The sequence below is a fragment of the Oncorhynchus tshawytscha genome, linkage group LG03 (genome assembly GCF_018296145.1).
Source record: "Oncorhynchus tshawytscha isolate Ot180627B linkage group LG03, Otsh_v2.0, whole genome shotgun sequence".
In the NCBI taxonomy this organism is placed as follows: Eukaryota; Metazoa; Chordata; class Actinopteri; order Salmoniformes; family Salmonidae; genus Oncorhynchus; species Oncorhynchus tshawytscha.
Genome location: NC_056431.1, coordinates 58,785,950 through 58,809,524, shown reverse-complemented (window position 1 = coordinate 58,809,524; position 23,575 = coordinate 58,785,950). Strand labels below are relative to the sequence as shown.

General features: G+C 44.0%; 1 protein-coding gene across 1 annotated transcript in view; it reads left to right on the top strand.

Annotated features, from left to right (window-relative positions):
* Positions 1-1,538: 1,538 nt before the first annotated feature.
* Positions 1,539-23,575, top strand: part of LOC112240042 (GRIP and coiled-coil domain-containing protein 2-like) — a 35,551-nt gene continuing 13,514 nt past the window's right edge. Inside the window, exons 1-14 of the mRNA XM_024408419.2 lie at positions 1,539-1,717; positions 2,418-2,477; positions 2,798-2,882; positions 10,569-10,636; positions 10,767-10,871; positions 11,009-11,368; positions 11,514-11,671; positions 11,793-13,458; positions 13,645-13,705; positions 13,935-14,134; positions 20,915-21,034; positions 21,526-21,690; positions 21,988-22,092; positions 22,997-23,159. Of these exons, the coding sequence (XP_024264187.2) occupies positions 1,712-1,717; positions 2,418-2,477; positions 2,798-2,882; positions 10,569-10,636; positions 10,767-10,871; positions 11,009-11,368; positions 11,514-11,671; positions 11,793-13,458; positions 13,645-13,705; positions 13,935-14,134; positions 20,915-21,034; positions 21,526-21,690; positions 21,988-22,092; positions 22,997-23,159 (3,322 nt within the window). The 5' untranslated portion in view covers positions 1,539-1,711. The remainder of the gene's footprint in view (positions 1,718-2,417; positions 2,478-2,797; positions 2,883-10,568; positions 10,637-10,766; positions 10,872-11,008; positions 11,369-11,513; positions 11,672-11,792; positions 13,459-13,644; positions 13,706-13,934; positions 14,135-20,914; positions 21,035-21,525; positions 21,691-21,987; positions 22,093-22,996; positions 23,160-23,575) is intronic.

Here is a 23,575-nt window from a genome sequence, read left to right as displayed (position 1 = left end):
AGCCTGCTGAATAGCATGTGTGACATACAGACAGAAAATGATTTAGTAGCTACAGTAAAATAGTCATTTATGTGAAACATGTACCAATTCTGTTTAGCCTGAGAAAAAAACAGACCCTTTTTAAAAATTAATTTGGGTTACCTAGTCCCGTGTACAGAACATCAATAGTTTCTCGCATCCCAAACAATTACACACCTTCACTGATTGAATTGCACTAACGACTTAAAGTTCAAATAAAGTTAAGTTGTTGGAGTACTGTATTTAATGGGAATATTTAGGATGTACAGTATATGTTTAGCATATTACATATTTTCCCTTTCTGTAATTTACATGATTTCCAGTGTTCTGTTTGTAACACTCGATTCGATGGTCACTAGACCATATGCTATATGTTATGAATTAAACTAATATCTGTTTATACTAGTTATTTATGCCACACTAGATGCATACAAACCCAGGACACACTGATTATTATTGTATTCTGTGTAACACTGTGTGATTCTGTAGCAGCTGACAAAGTCACTGCCTTTTGTTTTGACTTCCTACAAGCTTTTTGGCTGGTGATTACAGTATACTTTGTGCTGTCTGATTAGGATATAACAGGCCTGTCTCCAAGGGGCCTGTTAGACATTTTCTCTGCCTCTGTTCTGGAGGTTATTGCTGGAGGTGTCTCCCTGTTGCAACTTGTAATTCATCTGATTGATTTATGATTGACTTTATCTGCGACTGCTCTTCTATTTTGTTCACCTGGAAACGGCTATTACAGGGTATAATTAACTAATGTTACTTTGAATCTAACTCAATTCTGCACTTTTTACTATTTGGTGAATTTGGAGAAGACTAATGTTCTGAATGGACAACAGTCGTATCAAAAACTGGAACAAAAAGGACATTGTCTGAAATTGGAGTGGATGCATTTGTTGAGAAAAGATGCATAAGTGGGAAACCCATTTGAGGTGTCAAAAATGGTGAAGTATGAGCTTGGAAAAGTGGGGTCTGTCGAGCAACCAGTAATGGTCTTATTTTGATTAATTGTATTTCTGAAGAAGAGAGGAAGATTGCAGTGGGCCTCAAAATAATCCAGACAACAGTAGTTTTCTGTTTTGAACTTTGGGGCAAAGGAGTCATCTCAGGGGTGACGACAGATGTTCAGGTTGAATACCTGAAGAGAATTCCTGGTGTGGTGGTGCCCGGTTATTGACGCTCGGTGAATGAAGAAATGCCACTTTTAAAAACTGTGCAGCACTAGCTCTGGCTGCTGCAGAAATGTTTTTGGGACTCAAGGATTCTACACCTGAAGACATGCAAAGGGTACTGGCCCGGAAGACCCGCCCTACATATTTTTACAGAAAAGTTGTTTGATTTAGCTTATTTTATTTATCGATTTTTGGGGTCGTTTTTTGGTCGTTTATTTCGTTTTTTGGGGAATCCTGTTTCCATCCTGCATAGTAGGTGGCGGGATGCACATTAAATTGTGTGATCGCAAATATACCATTGATGAAGAAGATTTGACCTACGTTCGTTGTGACGTATGTACGTTGGTTGAAGCGGAAATGACCTGAAGCTAAGCATTAGACAGCACCAAAATATTGAAATCCTTTCGTTTTCATATCGTACAGTAACCGTGCAATATAAGAACACATATCAGATATTCAGTTACACAGATTACCGATTTCGTTAACGATTGGGTACTTAAATTGCGTCGATCAAGATGGAGGTAAGTTTGGTCCAACGACAAGGAAGTGTTTGTAGGATGTTTGGCTAGCTGGCATAGCTAACACTAGAGATGAGAACTTAATCGCCATTGTAATAAACTATATGCGATACTACTGCCTACTGAGCTGCTAACAATACTTTTTAGTTCTCATACATCTTACCAAAATTACTGGTGAAGTTAGCTAGCTATTAAGGTACTGTAACGTTAGCCATGGACAACTAGCTAGTTGTTTCCTTATCCAGAAGTATTCACATGCTTCATATCACCAGGCAAAGAAATCTAGCTAACGTTAGATGAGTTTAGTTACGTGATACCTACTCGTCGCTTCTTTTAGGGTTTGCCTAAGCTGCAAAGGTGAGATTTGTGTGTGTGTGTGTGTGTGTGTGTGTGTGTGTGTGTGTGTGTGTGTGTGTGTGTGTGTGTGTGTGTGTGTGTGTGTGTGTGTGTGTGTGTGTGTGTGTGGGGTGGGTGGGTGGGTGGGTGGGTGGGTGGGTGGGTGGGGCATTGTTCGAGAGCAGTGTCAAATCCGTGATGCATTGTAGTTCAATTATAGCTGACTGACTGATCTAGAAAATAATAATGAGTAGCTAGTAATGTATGATCAAATGTGATATGTAGATCATTCAGTTAGTTGGCAGTTGTATGGTGTCTGTGTCATACCTGTATCCTGTTTTATGTCATATTTTTTTCTCTACAACAGCAGGACACCAGCCCAGAGTCTGTGACCTCACCTCCTCCAGGTGCTGCCGCTAAGTCAAAGGTGCAGCACATAATGCTTTCTATGTCTTACTTTCTATGTGTTACCTCTTTGTCTTACTGTTACCTCTTTGTCTTACTGTTACCTCTTTGTCTTACTGTTACCTCTTTGTCTTACTGGTACCTCTTTGTCTTACTGGTACCTCTTTGTCTTACTGTTACCTCTTTGTCTTACTGGTACCTCTTTGTCTTACTGTTACCTCTTTGTCTTACTGGTACCTCTTTGTCTTACTGGTACCTCTTTGTCTTACTGGTACCTCTTTGTCTTACTGGTACCTCTTTGTCTTACTGGTACCTCTTTGTCTTACTGGTACCTCTTTGAAGTTGGACACGTTGTCCAAAGATGACCTCATCAAGTTTGCCAAGAAGCAGATGGCTGCCATACAGAAGATGAAGTCCAAATGTGCAGGTACATGATGCATCTGTCATACATTGTTTAAATCAAATCACATTTTATTGGTCACATAGACATATTTAGCAGATGTTATTGCAGGTGTAGCAAAATGCTTGTGTTCCTAGCTCCAACAGTGCAGTAGCATCTAACAATTCACGACTATAGACAAATCTAAAAGTAAAAGAATGGAATAAAGAAATATATAAATATTAGGACGAGCAATGTCGGAGTGGCATTGACTAAAATACAGTAGAATAGAGTACAGTATATACAGTTTTTAAAATTTTATTTCACCTTTATTTAACCAGGTAGGCTAGTTGAGAACAAGTTCTCATTTGCAACTGCGACCTGGCCAAGATAAAACAAAGCAGTGTGACACAGACAACAACACAGAGTTACACATGGAGTAAACAATAAACAAGCCAATAAAACAATAAACAAGTCAATGACACAGTAGAAAAAAGAGTCTATATACAGTGTGTGCAAAAGGCATGAGGATGTAGGCAATAAATAGGCCATAGGAGCGAATAATTACAATTTAGCAGATTAACACTGGAGTGATAAATGAGCAGATGATGATGTGCAAGTAGAGATACTGGTGTGCAAAAGAGCAGAAAAGTCAATAAAATAAAAACAGTATGGGGATGAGGTAGATAGATTGGGTGTGCTATTTACAGATAGACTATGTACAGCTGCAGCGATCGGTTAGCTGCTCAGATAGTTGATGTTTAAAGTTAGTGAGGGAAATAAGTCTCCAACTTCAGTGATTTTTGCAATTCGTTCCAGTCACTGGCAGCAGAGAACTGGAACGAAAGGCTGCCAAATGAGGTGTTGGCTTTGGAGATGATCAGTGAGATATACCTGCTGGAACGTGTGCTACGGGTGGGTGTTGTTATCGAGACCAGTGAACTGCGATAAGGTGGAGCTTTACCTAGCAAAGACTTATAGATGACCTGGAGCCAGTGGGTCTGGCAACGAATATGTAGCGGGGGCCAGCCAACTGGAGCATACAGGTCGCAGTGGTGGGTGGTATAAGGTGATTTGGGAACAAAACGGATGGCACTGTGATAGACTGCATCCTGTTTCCTGAGTAGAGTGTTGGAAGCTATTTTGTAGATGACATCGCCGAGGATCGGTAGGATAGTCAGTTTTACTAGGTTAAGTTTGGCGGCGTGAGTGAAGGAGGCTTTTTTGCGAAATAGAAAGCAGATTCTAGATTGGATTTTGGATTGGAGATGTTTAATATGAGTCTGGAAGGAGAGTTTACAGTCTAGCCAGACACCTAGGTATTTATAGTTGTCCACATATTCTAGGTTGGAACCGTCGAGGGTGGTGATGCTAGTCGGGCGGGCGGGTGCGGGCAGCGAACGGTTGATAAGCATGCATTTGGATTTACTAGCGTTTAAGAGCAGTTGGAGGCCACGGAAGGAGTGTTGTAAGGCATTGAAGCTCGTTTGGAGGTTAGTTAGCACAGTTTCCAAGGAAGGGCAAGAAGTATACAGAATGGTGTCGTCTGCGTAGAGGTGGATCAGGGAATCGCCCGCAGCAAGAGCGACATCATTGATATATACAGAGAAAAGAGTCGGCTCGAGAATTGAAACCTGTGGTACCCCCATAGAGACTGCCAGACGTCCGGACAACATGCCCTCCGATTTGACACGCTGAACTCTGTCTGCAAAGTAGTTGGTGAACCAGGCGAGGCAGTCATTAGAAAAACCAAGGCTATTGAGTCTGCCCGATAAGAATGTGGTGATTGACAGAGTCGAAAGCCTTGGCCAGGTCGATGAAGACGGCTGTACAGTACTGTCTTTTATCGATGGCAGTTATATGTTTTGAGCGTGGCTGAGATGCACCCAATCTCAGAATTGTTGGTGACCTTCCTAAGCCAGGATTCAGACACGGCAAGGACATCAGGGCTGGCGGAGTGTGCTAAAGCAGTGAGTAAAACAAACTTAGGGAGGAGGCTTCTGATGTTGACATGCATGAAACCAAGGTTTTTTGGATCACAGAAGTCAGCAAATGAGAGTGCCTGGGGACACGCAGGGCCTGGGTTTACCTCCATATCACCCGAGGACCAGAGGAGGAGTAGGATGAGGGTACGGCTAAAGGCTATCAAAGCTGGTCGCCTCGAGCATTGTGGACAAAGAATAAAAGGAGTAGATTTCTGGGCGTGGTAGAATAGATTCAGGGCATAATGTGCAGACAGGGGTATGGTGGGGTCGGAAGTTTACATACACCTTAGCCAAATACATTTAAACTCAGTTTTTCACAATTCCCGACATGTAATCCTTGTAAAAATTCCCTGTTTTAGGTCAGCTAGGATCACCACTTCATTTTAAGAATGAAATGTCAGAATAATAGTAGAGAATGATTTATTTCATATTTGATTTCTTTCATCACATTCCCAGTGGGTCAGAAGTTTGCATACACTCAATTAGTATTTGGTAGCATTGCCTTTAAATTGTTTAACTTGGGTCAAATGTTTTGGGTAGCCTTCTACAAGCTTCCCAGATTAAGTTAGGAGGAATGGGCCAAAATTCACCCGACAGCGCTAGTGTAACTGAGTCAGGTTTATAGGCCTCCTTACTCACACACACGTTTTCAGTTCTGCCCACAAATGTTCTATAGGATTGAGGTCAGGGCTTTGTGATGGCCACTCCAATACCTTGACTTTGTTGTCCTTAAGCCATTTTGCCAGAACTTTGGAAGTATGCTTGGGGTCATTGTCCATTTGGAAGACCCATTTGCGACCAAGCTTTCACTTCCTGACTGATGTCTTGAGATGTTGCTTCAATATATCCACATAATTTTCCTTTTTTATGACGCCATCTATTTTGTGAAGTGCACCAGTCCCTCCTGCAGCAAAGCACCCCCACAACATGATGCTGCCATGCCCGTGCTTCACGGTCGGGATGGGGTTCTTCAACCTGCAAGCCTCCTCCTTTTTCCTCCAAATATAACGATGGTCATTATGGCCAAACGGTTCTATTTTTGTTTCATCCGACCAGAAGACATTTCTTCAAAAAGTACCATCTTTGTCCCCATATGCAGTTGCAAGCCGTAGTATGGATTTTTTTATGGTGGTTTTGGAGCGGTGGCTCTTCCTTGCTGAGCGGCCTTTCAGGTTATGTCGATGTAGGACTCGTTTTACTGTGGATGTAGATACTTTTGTACCTGTTTTCTCCAGCATCTTCAGGTCCTTTGCTGTTGTTTTGGGATTGATTTGCACTTTTTGCACCAAAGCACGTCCATCTCTAGGAGACAGAACGCGTCTCCTTCCTGAGCAGTATGATGGCTGCGTGGTCCCATGGTGTTTATACTTGCAGATTATTGTTTGTACAGATGAACATGGTACCTTCAGGTGTTTGGAAATTGCTCCCAAGGATGAACCAGACTTGTGGAGGTCTACAATATTTTTTCTGAGGTCTTGGCTGATTTCTTTTGATTTTCCCATGATGTCAAGCAAAGAGGCACTGAGTTTGAAGGTAGGCCTTGAAATACATCCACAGGTACACCTCCACTGGACTCAAATTATGTCAATTAGCCTATCAGAAGCTTGTAAAGCCATGACGTAATTTTCTAGAATTTTCCAAGCTGTTTAAAGGCACAGTCAACTTAGTGTATGTAAACTTCTGACCCACTGGATTTGTGATACAGTGAATTATAAGTGAAGTAATCTGTCTGTAAACAATTGTTGGAAAAATAACTTGTGTCATGCACAAAGTAGATGTGCTAACCACCTTGCCAAAACTATAGTTTGTTAACAAAAAATTTGTGGAGTGGTTGAAAAACAAGTTTTAATGACTCCAACCTAAGTGTATGTAAACTTCCAATTTCAACTGTACATATAAGATGAGTAAAGCAGTATGTAAACATTATTAAAGTGATTATTGTTCCATTATTAAAATGGCCGGTGATTCCATATCTATGTACAGCACCAGGTTTAAAAAAACAAAACTATTTTCTACATTGTAGAATAGTAGTGCAGACATCGAAACTATGACATAACACATGGAATCATGTAGTAATCAAAAAGGTGTTAAATGAATCAAAATATGTTTTATATTTGAGATTCTTCAAAGTAGCCACCCTTTGCCTTGAGGACAGCTTTGCACACTCTGTGACAAGGTAGGGGTGGTATGCAGAAGAGAGCCATATTTGGTCCAAAAAAACCATGTCCATATTATGGCAAGGATAGCTCAAATAAGCAAAGAGAAACAACAGTCCATCATTACTTTAAGACAAAGGACAGTCAATACGGAAAATGTCTAGAACTTTGAAAATCCATCAAGCGCTATGATGAAACTGGCTCTCATGAGGACCGCCATAGGAAAGGAAGACCCAGAGTTACTTGTGCTGCAGAGGATAAGTTCATTAGAGTTAACTGCACCACAGATTGCAACCCAAATAAATGCTTCACAGAGTTCAAGTAACAGACACATCTAAACATCAACTGTTCAGTGGAGACTGCGTGAATCAGGCCTTAATGGTCGAATTGCTGCAAAGAAACCACTACTAAAGGACACCAATAAGAAGAAGAGACTTGCTTTGGCCAAGAAACACGAGCATTGGACATTAGACCGGTGGAAATCTGTCCTTTGTTTTTACGAGTCCAAATGTGTGATTTTTGGTTCTAACCGCCGTGTCTTTGTGAGATGTGGAGTAGGTGAACGGATGATCTCCGCATGTGTGATTCCCACCGTGAAACATGGAGGAGGAGGTGTAATGGTGTGGGGTGCTTTGCTGGTGACGCTGTCTGATTTATTTAGAATTCTGCATCAGTGCTGCATCAGATGACTTGGCCTCCACAATCACCCGACCTCAACCCAATTGAGATGGTTTGGGATGAGTTGGACCGCAGAGTGAAGGAAAAGCCGCCAACAAGTGCTCAGCATATGTGGGAACTCCTTCAAGACTGTTGGAAAAGCATTCCAGGCGAAACTGGTTGAGAGAATGCCAAGCGTGTGCAAAGCTGTCATCAAGGCAAAGGGTGGCTACTTTGAAGAATCTGACATTTTAAATACATTTTTATTGGTTTAACACTTTTTTTGTTGTTGGTTACTACATTATTCCATATGTGTTATTTCATAGTTTGGATGTCTTTATTCTACAATGTAGAAAATAGTAAAAATAAAGAAAAACCCTTGAATGAGTAGGCGTGTCCAAACTTTTGACTGGTACTGTATATAGGGCAGCAGCCTCCGAGGTGCAGGGTTGAGTAACCGGGTGGTAGCTGGCTAGTGATGGCTATTTAACAGTCGGATAGCCTTTCAGTCTCTCTATCTGAGCTTTGATGCACCTATACTGACTTTGCCTTCTGGATGATAGTGGGGTGAACGGGCTGTGGTTCGTGTGGTGATGTCCTTGATGATCTTTTTGGCCTTCCTGTGACATCGGGTGCTGTAGGTGTCCTGGAGGGCAGGCAGTGTGCCCCCAGTGATGCGTTGGGCAGACCGTACCACCCTCTGGAGAGCCCTGCGGTTGCGGGCGTGGAAGTTGCTGTACCTGGCGGTGATACAGCCTGACCGGATGCTCTCAATTGTGCATCTGTGAAAGTTTCTGAGGGTCTTAGGTGCCAAGCCGAATTTCTTCAGCCTCCTGAGGTTGAAGAGGCGCTGTTGCGCCTTCTTCACCACACTGTCTGTGTGGGTAGACCATTTCAGATCGTCAGTGACGTGTACGACCAGGAACTTGAAGCTTTCCACCTTCTCTACTGCGGTCCCTTTGATGTGGACAGGGGCCTGCTCCTCCCTCTGCTGTTTCCTTAAGTCCACTTCGTTTTGTTGAGGGAGAGTTTATTTTCCTGGCAAGACTCTGCCAGTGCCCTCACCTCCTCCCTGTAGGCTGTCTCCTCATTGTTGGTAATCAGGCCTACTACTGTTGTGTCGACAGGCAAACTTGATGATTGAGTTGGTGTGCTTGGCCACACAGTCGTGGGTGAACAGGGAGTACAGGAGGGGGCTGAGCACACAACGTTGTGGGGCCCCTGTGTTGAGGATCAGTGAAGTGGAGGTATTGTTTCCTACCTTCACCATCTGGGGATGGCCCGTCAGGAAGTCCAGGACCCAGTTGCACAGGGCGGGGTTCAGACCCAGTGCCCCGAGCTTAATGGGTACTATGGTGTTGAATGCTGAGCTATAGTCAATGAACAGCATTCTGACGTAGGTATTCCTCAGATGGGATAGGGCAGTACGATGGCGATTGCATCGCCTGTGGATCTATTGGGGCGGTAAGCAAATGAAAGTGGATCTTGGGTGTCAGGTAAGGTGGAGGTGATATGATCCTTAACTAGCCTCTCAAAGCACTTCAAATCAAAGTTTATTTGTTACGTGTGCCGAAGTGAAATGCTTACTTACAGACTCTAACCAATAGTGCAAAAAAGGTATTAGGTGAACAATAGGTAGGTAGGTAAAGAAATAAAACAACAGTAAAAAGACAGGCTATATACAGTAGCGAGGCTATATACAGTAGCGAGGCTACATACAGACACCGGTTTGTCAGACTGAGGTAGTATGTACATGTAGATGTGGTTAAAGTGACTATGCATATATGATGAACAGAGAGTAGCAGTAGCGTAAAAGAGGGGTTGGTGGGCGGGACACAATGCAGAGCCCGGTTAGCCAATGTGCGGGAGCACTGGTTGGTCGGCCCAATTGAGGTAGTATGTACATGAATGTATAGTTAAAGTGACTATGCATATATGATAAACAGAGAGTAGCAGCAGCGTAAAAGAGGGGTTGGGGGGGTGATGACAGAAGTGAGTGTTACGGGGCGATAGTTTTTTAGTTCAGTAACCTTTGCTTTCTTGGGTACAGGAACAGTGGTGGACATCCTGAAACCAAGTGGGGAGAGTTGTAAAAACACTTCCGCCAGCTGGTCTGCACATGCTCTGAGGACGTGGCTAGGGATGCCTGCTGGGCTAGTGCATGCTTACATTTCTTACTCACATCGGCCACGTAGAACGAGAGCCCACCGTCCTTGGGGGCATGCCGCGTCGGTGGCACTGTGTTGTCCTCAAAACAGGCGAAGAAGGTGTTTAGCTTGTCTGGCAGCAAGACGTTGGTGTCCGCGACGCAGCTGGTTTTCCCTTTGTAGTCCGTGATTGTAGACCCTGCAACATACAGTGGTGCAAAAAAAGTATTTAGTCAGCCACCAATTGTGCAAGTTCTCCCACTTAAAAAGAGAGAAGCCTGTAGTTTTCATCATAGGTACACTTCAACTATGACCGACAATGAGAAAAAAAATCCAGAAAATCACATTGTAGGATTTTTAATGAATTTATTTGCAAATTATGGTGGAAAATTAGTATTTGGTCACCTACAAACAAGCACTCATGATGAAATTACAGGCCTCTCTCATCTTTTTAAGTGGGAGAACTTGCACAATTGGTGGCTGACTAAATACTTTTTTGCCCCACTGTATGTCTCGTGTCTGAGCCGTTGAATTGCGACTCCACTTTCTCTCTGTACTGACGTTTTGCCTGTTTGATTGCCTTATGGAGGGAATAAATACATTGTTAGCATTCAACCATTTTCCCAGTCACCAGTCACCTGGGTAAATGCGGTGGTTTGCCCTTTCAGTTTTGTGCGAATGCTGCCATCTATTCACGGTTTACCATTCAATGTTGTGATCGTTGATAATATTAATACAGTAGCAGGTTGGATTTCCTTTTTTAATAATTTTTTCTATATTTTTTTACAGTTTTGGAAAAGGAGGTTGATACTCTCAAGTCTCAGCCAAAAGGCAATTCAGGTGACTCCATCATACAGGTTTGTGGTTTTAAAATCTTACATGAGAAAATGTATAATCTCATGCTGCTGAAGTGCAAAGGTGTTCTGTTCATTTCTATTTTATTCATGAGTGATTGTCAGTAATGTGTTTTCCATTCTGTTCTACTAGGAACTGACTGAGAGGATGAGTGCCTTGTTGCTGGAAAAGGCTGAGACCCAGCAGAGTGCGGTGTTGCTGCGGAAGGAGAATGAGAAGGTCAAGCACCGGGAACAGGTGAACTATAGTATACCATGTCATCTGTCTGTGTAGGCCAGACCAGTAGTCACCCACCCTGGCCCTTGATAACTACAGGGTGTTTAGCCTTTTGTTCCAGTCCAGTTCTAACTTTGTTTTCTGTTGAATATGACCAGGATGCAGTAGGGAAACTGGCCACCCTGCTGGGAGAGTTGGACCAGGCCAAGGAAGACCACCAGAAGAAAATTGCAGCCTTGGAGAAGAGCTTAGACTCATCCCAAGCCAAACACAAAGAAGAAGTTGAATTCTTCCAGAGGCTTCTGAGGAAGAAAGAAGAGAATGATAGAGAGAAAGAGAGTGAAAGAGAGAAAGAAAAACAGAGAGAAAGGGAACACACAAACCAGAGTGTAGAAGCCGTTAGCTGCAGCCTGGAGTCACAGATCCTGAGTCTGCAGACAGAGCTAGCTGCAGCCTTGGAGCGAAGCGCCCAGGTGGCTTCAGCGCTGCAAGTAGACCACCAGAGGGCGCTGACAGAGGTTAGTTAAAAATTAGTGTATAAAAAATGTCACAAAAGAAAAACTGTTACACTGTTGTAAGCTGATAGTTGATGAAGACCACCTGCTTTAAATGTTGCAATAAAGTGTGTATGTGTGTGTGTGTGTGTGTTTATTTTCCTTTCAGGCCCAGCAGGAAGTAGAGAACCTGAGAGAGGAGTTGGCTCAGCATAGTGTGCAACATGAAGAGGAGCTGAGAGCTCTGGAAGAGGACTTTGAGATGGAGAAAGAGAGACTGCTACTCCTCCAAGAGGAGCTCAGTGAGCAGCTGGCTCTCAAAGACAGGTGGGGCCTATTGCTACACATTGGTGATGGACGAGCTAAGTCATACAATGTACAGTAAAATGCTTTGAGCAGATAGAAAAAGTGCTTTATTAATCCAATCTTCTACCTCTTGTTATGACAGCTTCCAGCAGGATGTGCAGGAAGATGAGGAGCCTAGCGGCCGCAGCTCAGGAATAGCCAGGATGTTGGAGCTGTCTGGTTCAAGTCTGATTGATGCCAGTGATGGAGAGACAGAGAGCGGACAGCTACGATCTGCCCTGGAGGACCAGCAATCCCAGAATACCATGCTGCAAGACGAGCTGACCTTCCTGGGGAATGTGAAGACTGAACTGGAGGCTGAGCTTGAGAGGGTGAGGGAGGAGTTTCATACAGAGAAGGAGGAACTACAGTTTAAAATCGAAGAGTTGCTGATGACCCGGGAGGTTGCGACCCCTAACCGTGATCTTCTGAGCCTGGAAACCCCTAACCGTGACCTTCAGGAGGCTCAAGCTTTCACTCAGCTCCAGCAGAGCGGCCCACAGAGAGATTCAATGGACGGCCTACCTGCCAGTCCTGCTAGCCCCTCCAGCCCCAGACAGAGCCTGTCCTGCCCTGTCCCTGGTGCAGCCCACCAGAGCCTGACCCTGCAAGAACAGCAGGGTCAGGCTCAGGAGCTGAGGTCCCAGTGTGAGTCCCTAGACAGGAGCCAGGCGGTGGCTGAGTACGAACACACCAGAGACATCCTGAGAGGCCTGGAGACTGAGCTAGGTCAGAGGACCGGGGACGTCACCAGACAGTATGAAGCTATGAAGGAACATGCGGCTTCTGCAGTCCAGGAGCTACAGGAGAGCGTCAGAAGGCTTACTGAGGAGCGAGATGGTCTGGTGGAGAGGGTGAAAGGGTTAAATGAAGACAGAGACAGCCTGTTGGAAAAGGTCCAGGGCCTGGAGAAGAGGCTGGAGAGCTTCCTAAAGCAGACACAGGCAGCCGAGGGGCTGAAGGAGCAGCTGCAGACGTCTATGGAGGAGAAGACTGCGTTAGCCCTCAAGCTAAAGAACTCGGTAGAGGCGCAGACAGTGTTAGCCTCTGAGCTAAAGGCATCTCTTGAGGTGCAGACAGTGTTATCTGTAGAGCTAAGGGCTTCAGTGGAGGATCTGAGCAAGCAGAACGGGGAGATCCTCTCTCAGCTACAGATGAAGGAGAGTGCTGTTCAGGAGTTAGAGGAAACAGTCAATGTGGTGAGCACAGAGAGAGACAGAACACTGTCAGCACTGCAGGACAGAGAGATGGAGGTGATGAGGCTGTGGGAGGAAAGAGAGAGGGAGGTGGAGGAGAGTCAAGGCCAGAGAGAGGAGGTGGCTGAGCTACAGGCTCGTATAGAGGAGCTGGAGAAGGAGAGGAGCCTGCTGAAGAGTAATCTAGAGGTGGTGCAGAGGGAGAGTTCTAAGAATGTGCAGGGGAGCCCAGGGGAGGAGGTGGAGGAGCTGCAGGCTCGTATAGAGGAGCTGGAGAAGGAGAGGAGCCTGCTGAAGAGTAATCTGGGGGAGGTGGTGGGAGATACTGAAGCTCTACAGAAAGACCTAAGGGAAATGAAACTGGCCAATGAGAAGATGAGAACAGAGAACCAAGAACTACTGACACAGGTCAGCCAGGCTACAGAGACACTGGCAGACAGAGAGAGGGAGGAAAAGGAGGGAAGAGAGGAGGAGGAAGAACAGGCGGAGAAGGAGAGGAGAGAGCTACAACAGCAGCTAACAGAGAAGGACACAGTGATATCTCAGCTGAGAAGTGAGATGGCTGGCTTACTGGTAAGTACTTCTTCTGGCTTCATTCCTTCAAAACATCTACACACCATCTAAAGGACATAAAGGGATTGATTTTTTTTTTGCCCACCGCTTTTTTCCTAAGCCATGGTTTGTCAAAGTGACTGCTGTGGTATTTTTCATTAGTTCTACAGATTGACTTTTCCCTCCCTCACTCTTTCCCCCCACCAGTCTTCAGCCCCGTCTCCTGTCTCAGAGGAGAACACAGCCAATGAGTTCACTGAGAAAATCGGTATGTTCCTAATTACTACTGTCCAATGTAGAACAGAACAGGAAACTCTGTGTAATAATACTATGACAGATGAGCAATACAAAACATGTAATTATTGTTTGTTTTGAGATGATCTTCCAAGATGTTTATTAAGCTCATTTAAGAATGACAGATACAAAGTGCCAATCATTGAGGGATACTGATTCCTCCAATGATCTGTGTGTGATGATGTCTCATCCCTCCATCTCAGCCCTGCTGGAGAAGGAAAGCAAAGAGAAGGATGAGAGGATGAATAAGATCAAGGCGGTGGCTGTGAAAGCCAGGAAGGAGCTGGACACCAGCAGGAAAGAGGCTGTGTTGCTGAAGGAGGAAGTGGAGGTGTTGAAGGCTGAGAGAGAGAGAGTGACCAGCTCAATGAAAGACATCATCCATGGAGCAGAGGGATACAAGGTACTACTCACCCCTGACCCCTAGCCCAGACCCCTCACTACATCCCTACCTTATACAGAATGAACAACACAGAATAGTGAATTGCTTATTTAGCCGGTGGTACAAATCTGTTTTTTTACAAAAAACACTTGAAGAAATTATGAGGAAAATAACAGTGGCTTTTCCCCCAATGCTCTAGCTTTCTGGCCATAGCTGCTAAGTGTGTCTGTTCAGCAGAGAGCTTTCTGTTTGTGTTTCAGTTAGTATAATGCACAACAGCCACATTAAATGGGATCAGACGGTTGTCTTTATGAATTGGCTCTGCAAGCCATTAGAGATCAAATCACTCTGCTGTGTTTAATGGGAGTTTTGTTCTAGACCTGAATGGATGACCGAAAATAACTTCTGGACATCAGAACAGCGATTACTCACCACGGACTGGAAGAAACTTTTTCCTTTAACGAATCCAACGAGAAGGATATCCTGCTTTCACTGGATTGGGCCCAGGTCCCTGCCTTTTGCGTGAAGAAAAGACGCAGGAAAAGTGGCCGCAGATTGAGCAGCCTTCTGGGAATCCATAGGCGAGCGAGTAAACTCCCACTGGCAGCCGTTCTTCTTGCTAACTTGCAATCATTGGAAAATAAAATTGATGACCTACGATTAAGATTATCCTACCAACGGGACAAAAACTGTAACGTCTTGTGTTTCACCGAGACGTGGCTGAACAATGATACGGACAATATAGAGCTAGCGGCATTTTCCATGCACCGGCAGAACAGAGACGCTACCTCTGGTAAGATGAGTTATTTGTCAATAACAGCTGGTGTGCGATGTCTAATACTAAAGAAGTCTCGAGGTATTGCTCACCTGAGGTAGAGTACCTTATGATAAGCTGTAGACCACACTATCTACCAAGAGAGTTCTAATCTCTATTATTCGTAGCCGTCTATTTACTACCACGAAGCTGGCACTAAGACCGCTCTCAACCAACTCTATAAGGCCATAAGCAAAGAAGAAAATGCTCACTCAGAAGTGGCTCTCCTAGTGGCCGGGGACTTTAATGCAAGCAATCTTAAATCGGTTTTACCAAATTTTTACCAGCATGTCACATGTGCAACCAGAGAAGAAAAAATCCTAGACCACCTTTACTCCACACATAGAGATACATACAAAGCTCTCCCGCGCCCTCCATTTGGCAAATCTGACCATAATTATATCCTCCTGATTCCTGCTTACAAGCAAAAACTATAGCAGGAAGTACCAGCAACTTGCTCAATACGGAAGTGGTCAGCTGACGCGGATGCTACACTACAGGACTGTTTTGCTACCACAGACTGGAATATGTTCCGGGATTCATCCAATGGCATTGAGGAGTATACCACCTCAGTTATTGGCTTCATCAATAAGTCCATTGACGACGTCGTCCTCACAGTGACTGTACATACAGTGCCTTGCGAAAGTATTCGGCCCCCTTGAACTTTGCGACCTTTTGCCACATTTCAGGCTTCAAACATAAAGATATAAAACTGTATTTTTTTTGTGAAGAATCAACAACAAGTGGGACACAATCATGAAGTGGAACGACATTTATTGGATATTTCAAACTTTTTTATCAAATCAAAAACTGAAAAATTGGGCGTGCAAAATTATTCAGCCCCCTTAAGTTAATACTTTGTAGCGCCACCTTTTGCTGCGATTACAGCCGTAAGTCGCTTGGGGTATGTCTCTATCAGTTTTGCACATCGAGAGACTGACATTTTTTCCCATTCCTCCTTGCAAAACAGCTTGAGCTCAGTGAGGTTGGATGGAGAGCATTTGTGAACAGCAGTTTTCAGTTCTTTCCACAGATTCTCGATTGGATTCAGGTCTGGACTTTGACTTGGCCATTCTAACACCTGGATATGTTTATTTTTGAACCATTCCATTGTAGATTTTGCTTTATGTTTTGAATCATTGTCTTGTTGGAAGACAAATCTCCGTCCCAGTCTCAGGTCTTTTGCAGACTCCATCAGGTTTTCTTCCAGAATGGTCCTGTATTTGGCTCCATCCATCTTCCCATCAATTTTAACCATCTTCCCTGTCCCTGCTGAAGAAAAGCAGGCCCAAACCATGATGCTGCCACCACCATGTTTGACAGTGGGGATGGTGGGTTCAGGGTGATGAGCTGTGTTGCTTTTACGCCAAACATAACGTTTTGCATTTTTGCCAAAAAGTTCAATTTTGGTTTCATCTGACCAGAGCACCTTCTTCCACATGTTTGGTGTGTCTCCCAGGTGGCTTGTGGCAAACTTTAAACTACACTTTTTATGGATATCTTTAAGAAATGGCTTTCTTCTTGCCACTCTTCCATAAAGGCCAGATTTGTGCAATATACGACTGATTGTTGTCCTATGGACAGAGAATCCCACCTCAGCTGTAGATCTCTGCAGTTCATCCAGAGTGATCATGGGCCTCTTGGCTGCATCTCTGATCAGTCTTCTCCTTGTATGAGCTGAAAGTTTAGAGGGACGGCCAGGTCTTGGTAGATTTGCAGTGGTCTGATACTCCTTCCATTTCAATATTATCGCTTGCACAGTGCTCCTTGGGATGTTTAAAGCTTGGGAAATCTTTTTGTATCCAAATCCGGCTTTAAACTTCTTCACAACAGTATCTCGGACCTGCCTGGTGTGTTCCTTGTTCTTCATGATGCTCTCTGCGCTTTTAACGGACCTCTGAGACTATCACAGTGCAGGTGCATTTATACGGAGACTTGATTACACACAGGTGGATTCTATTTATCATCATTAGTCATTTAGGTCAACATTGGATCATTCAGAGATCCTCACTGAACTTCTGGAGAGAGTTTGCTGCACTGAAAGTAAAGGAGCTGAATAATTTTGCACGCCCAATTTTTCAGTTTTTGATTTGTTAAAAAAGTTTGAAATATCCAATAAATGTCGTTCCACTTCATGATTGTGTCCTACTTGTTGTTGATTCTTCACAAAAAAATACAGTTTTATATCTTTGTTTGAAGCCTGAAATGTGGCAAAAGGTTGCAAAGTTCAAGTGGGCCGAATACTTTCGCAAGGCACTGTACATATCCCAACCAGAAGCCACTATGCTCTCAGATGAACCATCAAACAAGCAAAGTGTCAAGATTGAATCCTACTACACTGGCTCTGACGCTCTTCGGATGTGGCAGGGCTTGAAAACTATTACGGACTACAAAGGGAAACCTAGACTCGAGCTGCCCACTGACGCGAGCCGACCAGATGAGCTAAATGCCTTTTATGCTCACTTCGAGGCAAGCAACACTTTAGCATGCACGAGAGCACCAGCTGTCCTGGATGGCTGTGTGATAACGCTCTCAGTAGCCAATGTGAACAAAAACCTTTAAACATGTCAACATTCACAAAGCCGCTGGGCCAGACGGATTACCAGGACGTGTACTCAAAGCATGCGCTGACCAACTATCAAGTGTCTTCACTGACATCTTCAACCTCTCCCTGACCGAGTCTGTAATGTTTCAAGCAGACCACCATAGCCCTTGTGCCCATGAAAATGAAGGTAACCTCCCTAAATGATTACCTCCCTGTGGCACTCACGTCGGTATCCATTAAGTGTTTTGAAAGGCTGGTCGTTTCTCACATCAACAGCATCCTCCCGGATTCCTTAGACCCACTCCAATTTGCATACCGCCCCAACAGATCCACAGATGACGCAATCAGTATCGCACTCCCCCCTGCCCTTTCTCACCTGGACAAAAGGAACACCTACGTGAGAATGCTGTTCATTGACTACAGCTCAGCGTTCAACATAGTGCCCACAAAGCTCATCACTAAGTTAAGGACTCCAAGACTAAATACCTCCCTCTGCAACTGGATCCTGGACTTCCTGATGGGCCGCCCCCCACGTGGTAAGTGTAGGCAACAACACGTCTGTCACGCTGCTCCTTAAAACCTCTTGATGCTACCCATCCCGGATCCGGGATCGTGACTACGGCTCAAGCTCATTAGCATAACGCAAAATGCGAAAAATATTCTTAGACATATTTAACCTCCACACCTACACAAGTCCAATAGCTCAAATGAAAGATAAACACCTTGTTCATCTACCCAGCAAGTCAGATTTCTAAAATGTTTTACGGCGAAAACATAGCACACATTTATATTAGACCACCACCGAAACAAAAGGCAAGCGGCGGCCATTTTGTCCCAGAAAATATAAAATTTAAAAGTAGGATTAAAAAATAAATAATTCACTAACCTTTTGAAAATCTTCATCAGATGACAGTAATATTACATGTTACACAGTACATATTTTTTTTTCAATAATATGCCATTAATATCCATAAATCTCTGTTTACAATGACGACATTTCAAAAAATGCTACTCAAAATGTCCGGAGAAATTATGATAGCTCCGACAGATAACGTCAGATAACAAGCAATAAACATGACTAAATATACATGTTCTACATATAGTTACAAAGATACACTTCTTCTTAATACAACCGCTGTGTTACATTTATTTTTAACGTTACAGAATTCGTTCACTAGTCTATGCTATGAGTCGGCGCTCAGATATTAGCAGTGTCTCCTCTACGTTTGGAGTCCACAGAAACCCAAAATAACCACATAAATATTCCCTTACCTTTGATGTTCTTCGATCAGAAGACGTAGAAGGAGTCATACTTACCCAATACATCATTTGGTTTCAAGTTGTGCGTCTTTGTATTAGCATATGCTAACAGCTTCAGCTGAAATGCACCCAAAATAACTTCTGCTCCTTCTGGTCCCGCACTCTTGCGCATCAAACTTCAAAATTACATATTATATGTCGACTAAACTGGTCAAACTAAGTGCAGAATCGAGCAAAATGATGTTTTTATCATGTAAAACAATGATAATCGCAAACAAACGAACCGGCTTCAACTGGTGTCTATTGGAAAAGAACGTTCTCCAAATCAGCCGCGCGCAATAGAGTGCATGTATGTGAGAGTGACCTCCCGCCAAAGGATGAGGGAGCGCGAAATTCAAACAATGAACGTGCCAATTGAAAGCAGACATCGCGCTGAACAAATACATACTGTTCCCAGATCGGTAGCTGCCTGGGAAGGGTGGGGGCGATGACGTCAAAGTTGACCCAACTTTTCTCTTGACAAGAGAGAGTTTGGGAGAAAGGCTGCCCTGAGAGTTCTGCTTTACATACAGACATAATTTAAACGGTTTTAGAAACTTTAGAGTGTTTTCTATTCAATAATTATTATTATATGCATATATTAGCAATTTGGAAAAAAATATTTTCAGTTTACTATGGGCACGCACTTCCTCCAAAGGGGGCAGTATTCAGCCATAAGCTCAAGAGGTTAACACTGGGGCCCCTCAGGGGTGTGTACTTAGTCCCCTCCTGTACTCTCTGTTCACCTACGACTGTGTGGCCAAACATGACTCCAACACCATCATTAAGTTTGCTGACAACACAACGGTGTTAGGCCTGATCACTGACAACGATGAGACGGCCTATAGGAGGAGGTCAGAGAACAGGCAGTGTGGTGCAACCTCTCCCTCAATGTGCGCAAGACAAAGGAGCTGATCGTGGACTACAGGAAAAGTCGGGTCGAACAGGCCCCTATTAACATCGACCGGGCTGTAGTGGAGCGGGTCGAGAGTTTCAAGTTCCTTGGTGTCCACATCACCAATGAACTATTATGGTCCAAACATACCAAAACAGTCGAAGAGGGCACTACAAAATGTTTTCCCCCTCAGGAGACCGAAGAGATTTGGCATGGGTCCCCAGATCCTCAAAAGGTTCTACAGCTGCACCATTGAGAGCATCCTGACCAGTTGCATCACCGCCTAGTATGGCAACTGCTCGGCATCTGACCGTAAGGTTCTACAGAGGGTAGTGCGAACAGCCCAGTACATCACTGGGGCCAAACTTCCTGCCATCCAGGACCTATATACTAGGCGGTGTCAGAGGAAAGCCCATAAAATTGTCAGAGACTCCAGTCACCCAAGTTATAGACTGGTGTCTCTGCTACCGCACGGCAAGCGGTACCGGAGCGCCAAGTCTAGGAACAAAAGGCTCCTCAACAGTTTCTACCCTCAAGCCATTAGACTGCTGAACAATTAATAAAGTCGCCACCAGACAATTTGCATTGACCCCCCCCCCCTTTGTACACTGCTGCTACTCACTGTTTATTATCTATGCATAGTCACTTCACCCCCACCTACATGTACACATTACCTCAACTAGCCTGTACCCCCGCACACTGACCCCGTACCAGTGCCCCCTGTATATAGCCTCGTTATTCTTATTGTGTTACTTTTTATTATTATTTTTTACTTTAAATAGTTTCTTAACTCTTCTTGAACTGCACTGTTGGTTAAGGGCTTGTAAGTAAGCATTTCACGGTAAAGTCTGCACTTATTGTGTTCGGCGCATGTGAAGTTTGAATACCCTGTCGCTGTAGAACAGGCAGCTTGACATATGCGCTGGTGTTAATCTGCATTATAAAGTGGGTGGTTCGAGCCCTGAATGCTGATTTGGCTGCATGCCGTGGTATATCAAACCCGATATATAGAGAGAACATGTATTTTTAATGTTCTAATTATGTTGTTAACCAGTTTATAATAGCAATAAGGCTCCTCGGGGGTTTGTGGTATATGGCCAATATACCACGGCTAAGGGCTGTATCTAGGCACTCCGTGTTGTGTCGTGCATAAAACATACCACACCACCTCGTGCCTTATTGCTTAATTAAGCTGCACAATGCCTATTCAATAGTGAATGTGTTTAATACTAAGTGTGTGTGTTACAGAACTTGCAGCTGGACTACGACAGGCAGACAGAGCAGCTGGATAAGGAGAGAGAGACGGTGGAGGGAGCTGAGAAACAGATCTCCGAGCTGACCAAACGACTAAACAACGCAGTACAACAGGTAACACAGACACACACACTACAGTCTCACACACAAACCATGCTCAGAAGTCATCCAGCGTGCTCAACCAAACTGACAATTTCCCCCTCGGTCCAAATACAAACTTGTCCATTAGTTCATTATTTTCATTCCTCCTCTTCTTATGATTATATTTTTCTCTTCCTAATTGTCTGTTTCTTGTGAAGTAACGGAGTGTGTGTAAATTAACCAGTGGCTGGTTCCATCTGCTGTTGTGGTGTTGTCAGTCTACTGAGACAGATGCTGGTCTTGGCTGTGTGAGCCGAGAGCTCCCCTGGGACAATACAGACAGAGAAACTCATAACAGTGTCTGAGACATCCCTGGATGTCTTTATGTTAGATAAGTTTACCTGATGTGATGTTATTGTTGAAGTGTTCTGTATCCCTGGCTGGCTGATTTATATGGCCAAGGGGACTGGTGTTTGCCAAGAACTCATGAGTGAAGTTTGATTGTGTGTGTGTTCTGTGTCCAGCATGAACAGCTGTGGTCGGAGAGAGAGGACCTGATGACCGAATTGGAGACTCTGAGGAATACGGTGAGACAGATGGAAGGACAGACAGCAGAACTACACAGACAGACAGACACCCTGAACAGAGACCTGCAGGCTGAGCGTCTACTGAAGGAACAGAAGACAAAGGTGTGTGTGTGAACTATTTTTGTTCAATGCACTGATTGTAAGTCGCTCTGGATAAGAGCGTCTGCTAAATTACCTAAATGTGTGTACACGTTTTACTATTCTTCTGAATACCAGAAGTCCTCACAAGAATTGTAAAGTAACAGAAATTCAGAGAAGTGAGGACATTTTTTCCAGTCATCGCTTCTAAAAAGGCTATTTTAGACTTAAGGGGTATGTTTAAGGTTAGGGAAAATAGGATTTGGAATTTGGAATCAGTTGTTGGTCACCCAAAAATATAACTGTGTTTTGTGTCTCCAGGAGCTATCGTCGTTGCAGAAGGAGGTGGAGGAGTTGACAGTTCAGCTCCGCAGACAGAAGCAGCAGTCTCAGCAGACAACACAGGAGCTGGAGCAGCTACGCAAGGTACACAATACCCCGCACACACACGCACACACATGGCAAGGCCACTTAAATAAAGAGGTGGTAAAGCTCTTACTTATAACCTTCACTGGGAGCTGTGTGTCGTGATGTGTGTCGTGATGTGTGTCGTGATGTGTGTCGTGATGTGTGTTGTGATGTGTGTCGTGTTGCCTCTAGTCCGAAAAAATAACACTCAGAATCTAGCAGGATGTCAAAGTAACATTTTACCCTCAAGCACTGGAAGCTGCTTTTCCATTACTCATACTAAGATATGTGTAGAAATGGGATTGTGTGTTTATATGTTACGATGCAGACAGTGTGTATCTTTATTTCACCTTTTATTTAACCAGGTAGGCTAGTTGAGAACAAGTTCTCGTTTGCAACTGTGACCTGACCAAGATAAAGCGTAGCAATTCAACATATACAACAACACAGAGTTACACATGGAATAAACAAAACATACAGTCAATAATACAGTAGAACAAAAGATAACAAAAAGTCTATATACAGTGTGTGCAAATGAGGTAAGTTAAGGAAATAAATAGGCCATGGTGGCAAAGTAATTACAATATAGCAATTAAACACTGGAATGGTAGATCGGCAGAAGATGAATGTGCAGGTAGAGATACTGGGGTGCAAAGGAGCAAAATAAATAAATAAATACCAGGATGAGGTAGGTAGATAGATGGGCTGTTTACAGATGGGCTATGTACAGGTGCAGTGATCTGTAAGCTGCTCTGACAGCTGGTGCTTAAAGCTAGTGAGGGAGATTTTTGCAATTCGTTCCAGTCATGGGCAGCAGAGAACTGGGAGGCAAGACGACCAAAGGAGGAATTGGCTTTGGGGATGACCAGTGAGATATACCTGATCTATATTGATCTGTTGTGAATGTGTGTTATTCTTCCAGGAGGCCCAGCAGAGCTCGTTGTTGGACATGGAGATGGCAGACTATGAACGCCTGGTCAAAGAACTCAACACCAAACTGTCAGAGAAGGACGTGTGTGTGGAGGAGCTGAAAACACAGATACACACACACACACAGAAAGAAGACACACTCAACCAGGAGATCGGTACCCACAAACACTGATCCCTACCATTTGCCCCACTGACATACTTTTACTTACTTTCCTAACGAAAGCACTAAATATTTTTTTAAACATTTTGTACCTTTTTATTTAACTAGGCAAGTCAGTTGAGAACAAATTATTATTTACAATGACAGCCAAACCCTCCCCTAACCCAGACGATGGGGGGCCAATTGTGCGCCACCCTATGGGAATCCCGATCGTGGCCGGTTGTGATACAGCCTGGGATCGAACCCGGGTTTGTAGTGACGCCTCTAGCACTGCGATGCAGTGCCTTAGAACGCTGCGCCACTCAAGGAACCCCTAACAATCTAAGTTTACTGAAAATCAAAAGTGTATACGTCTCTATAATATGTTTAATTCATTATAACAATGGCCTTTTTACTGTTATCCATTCTTCT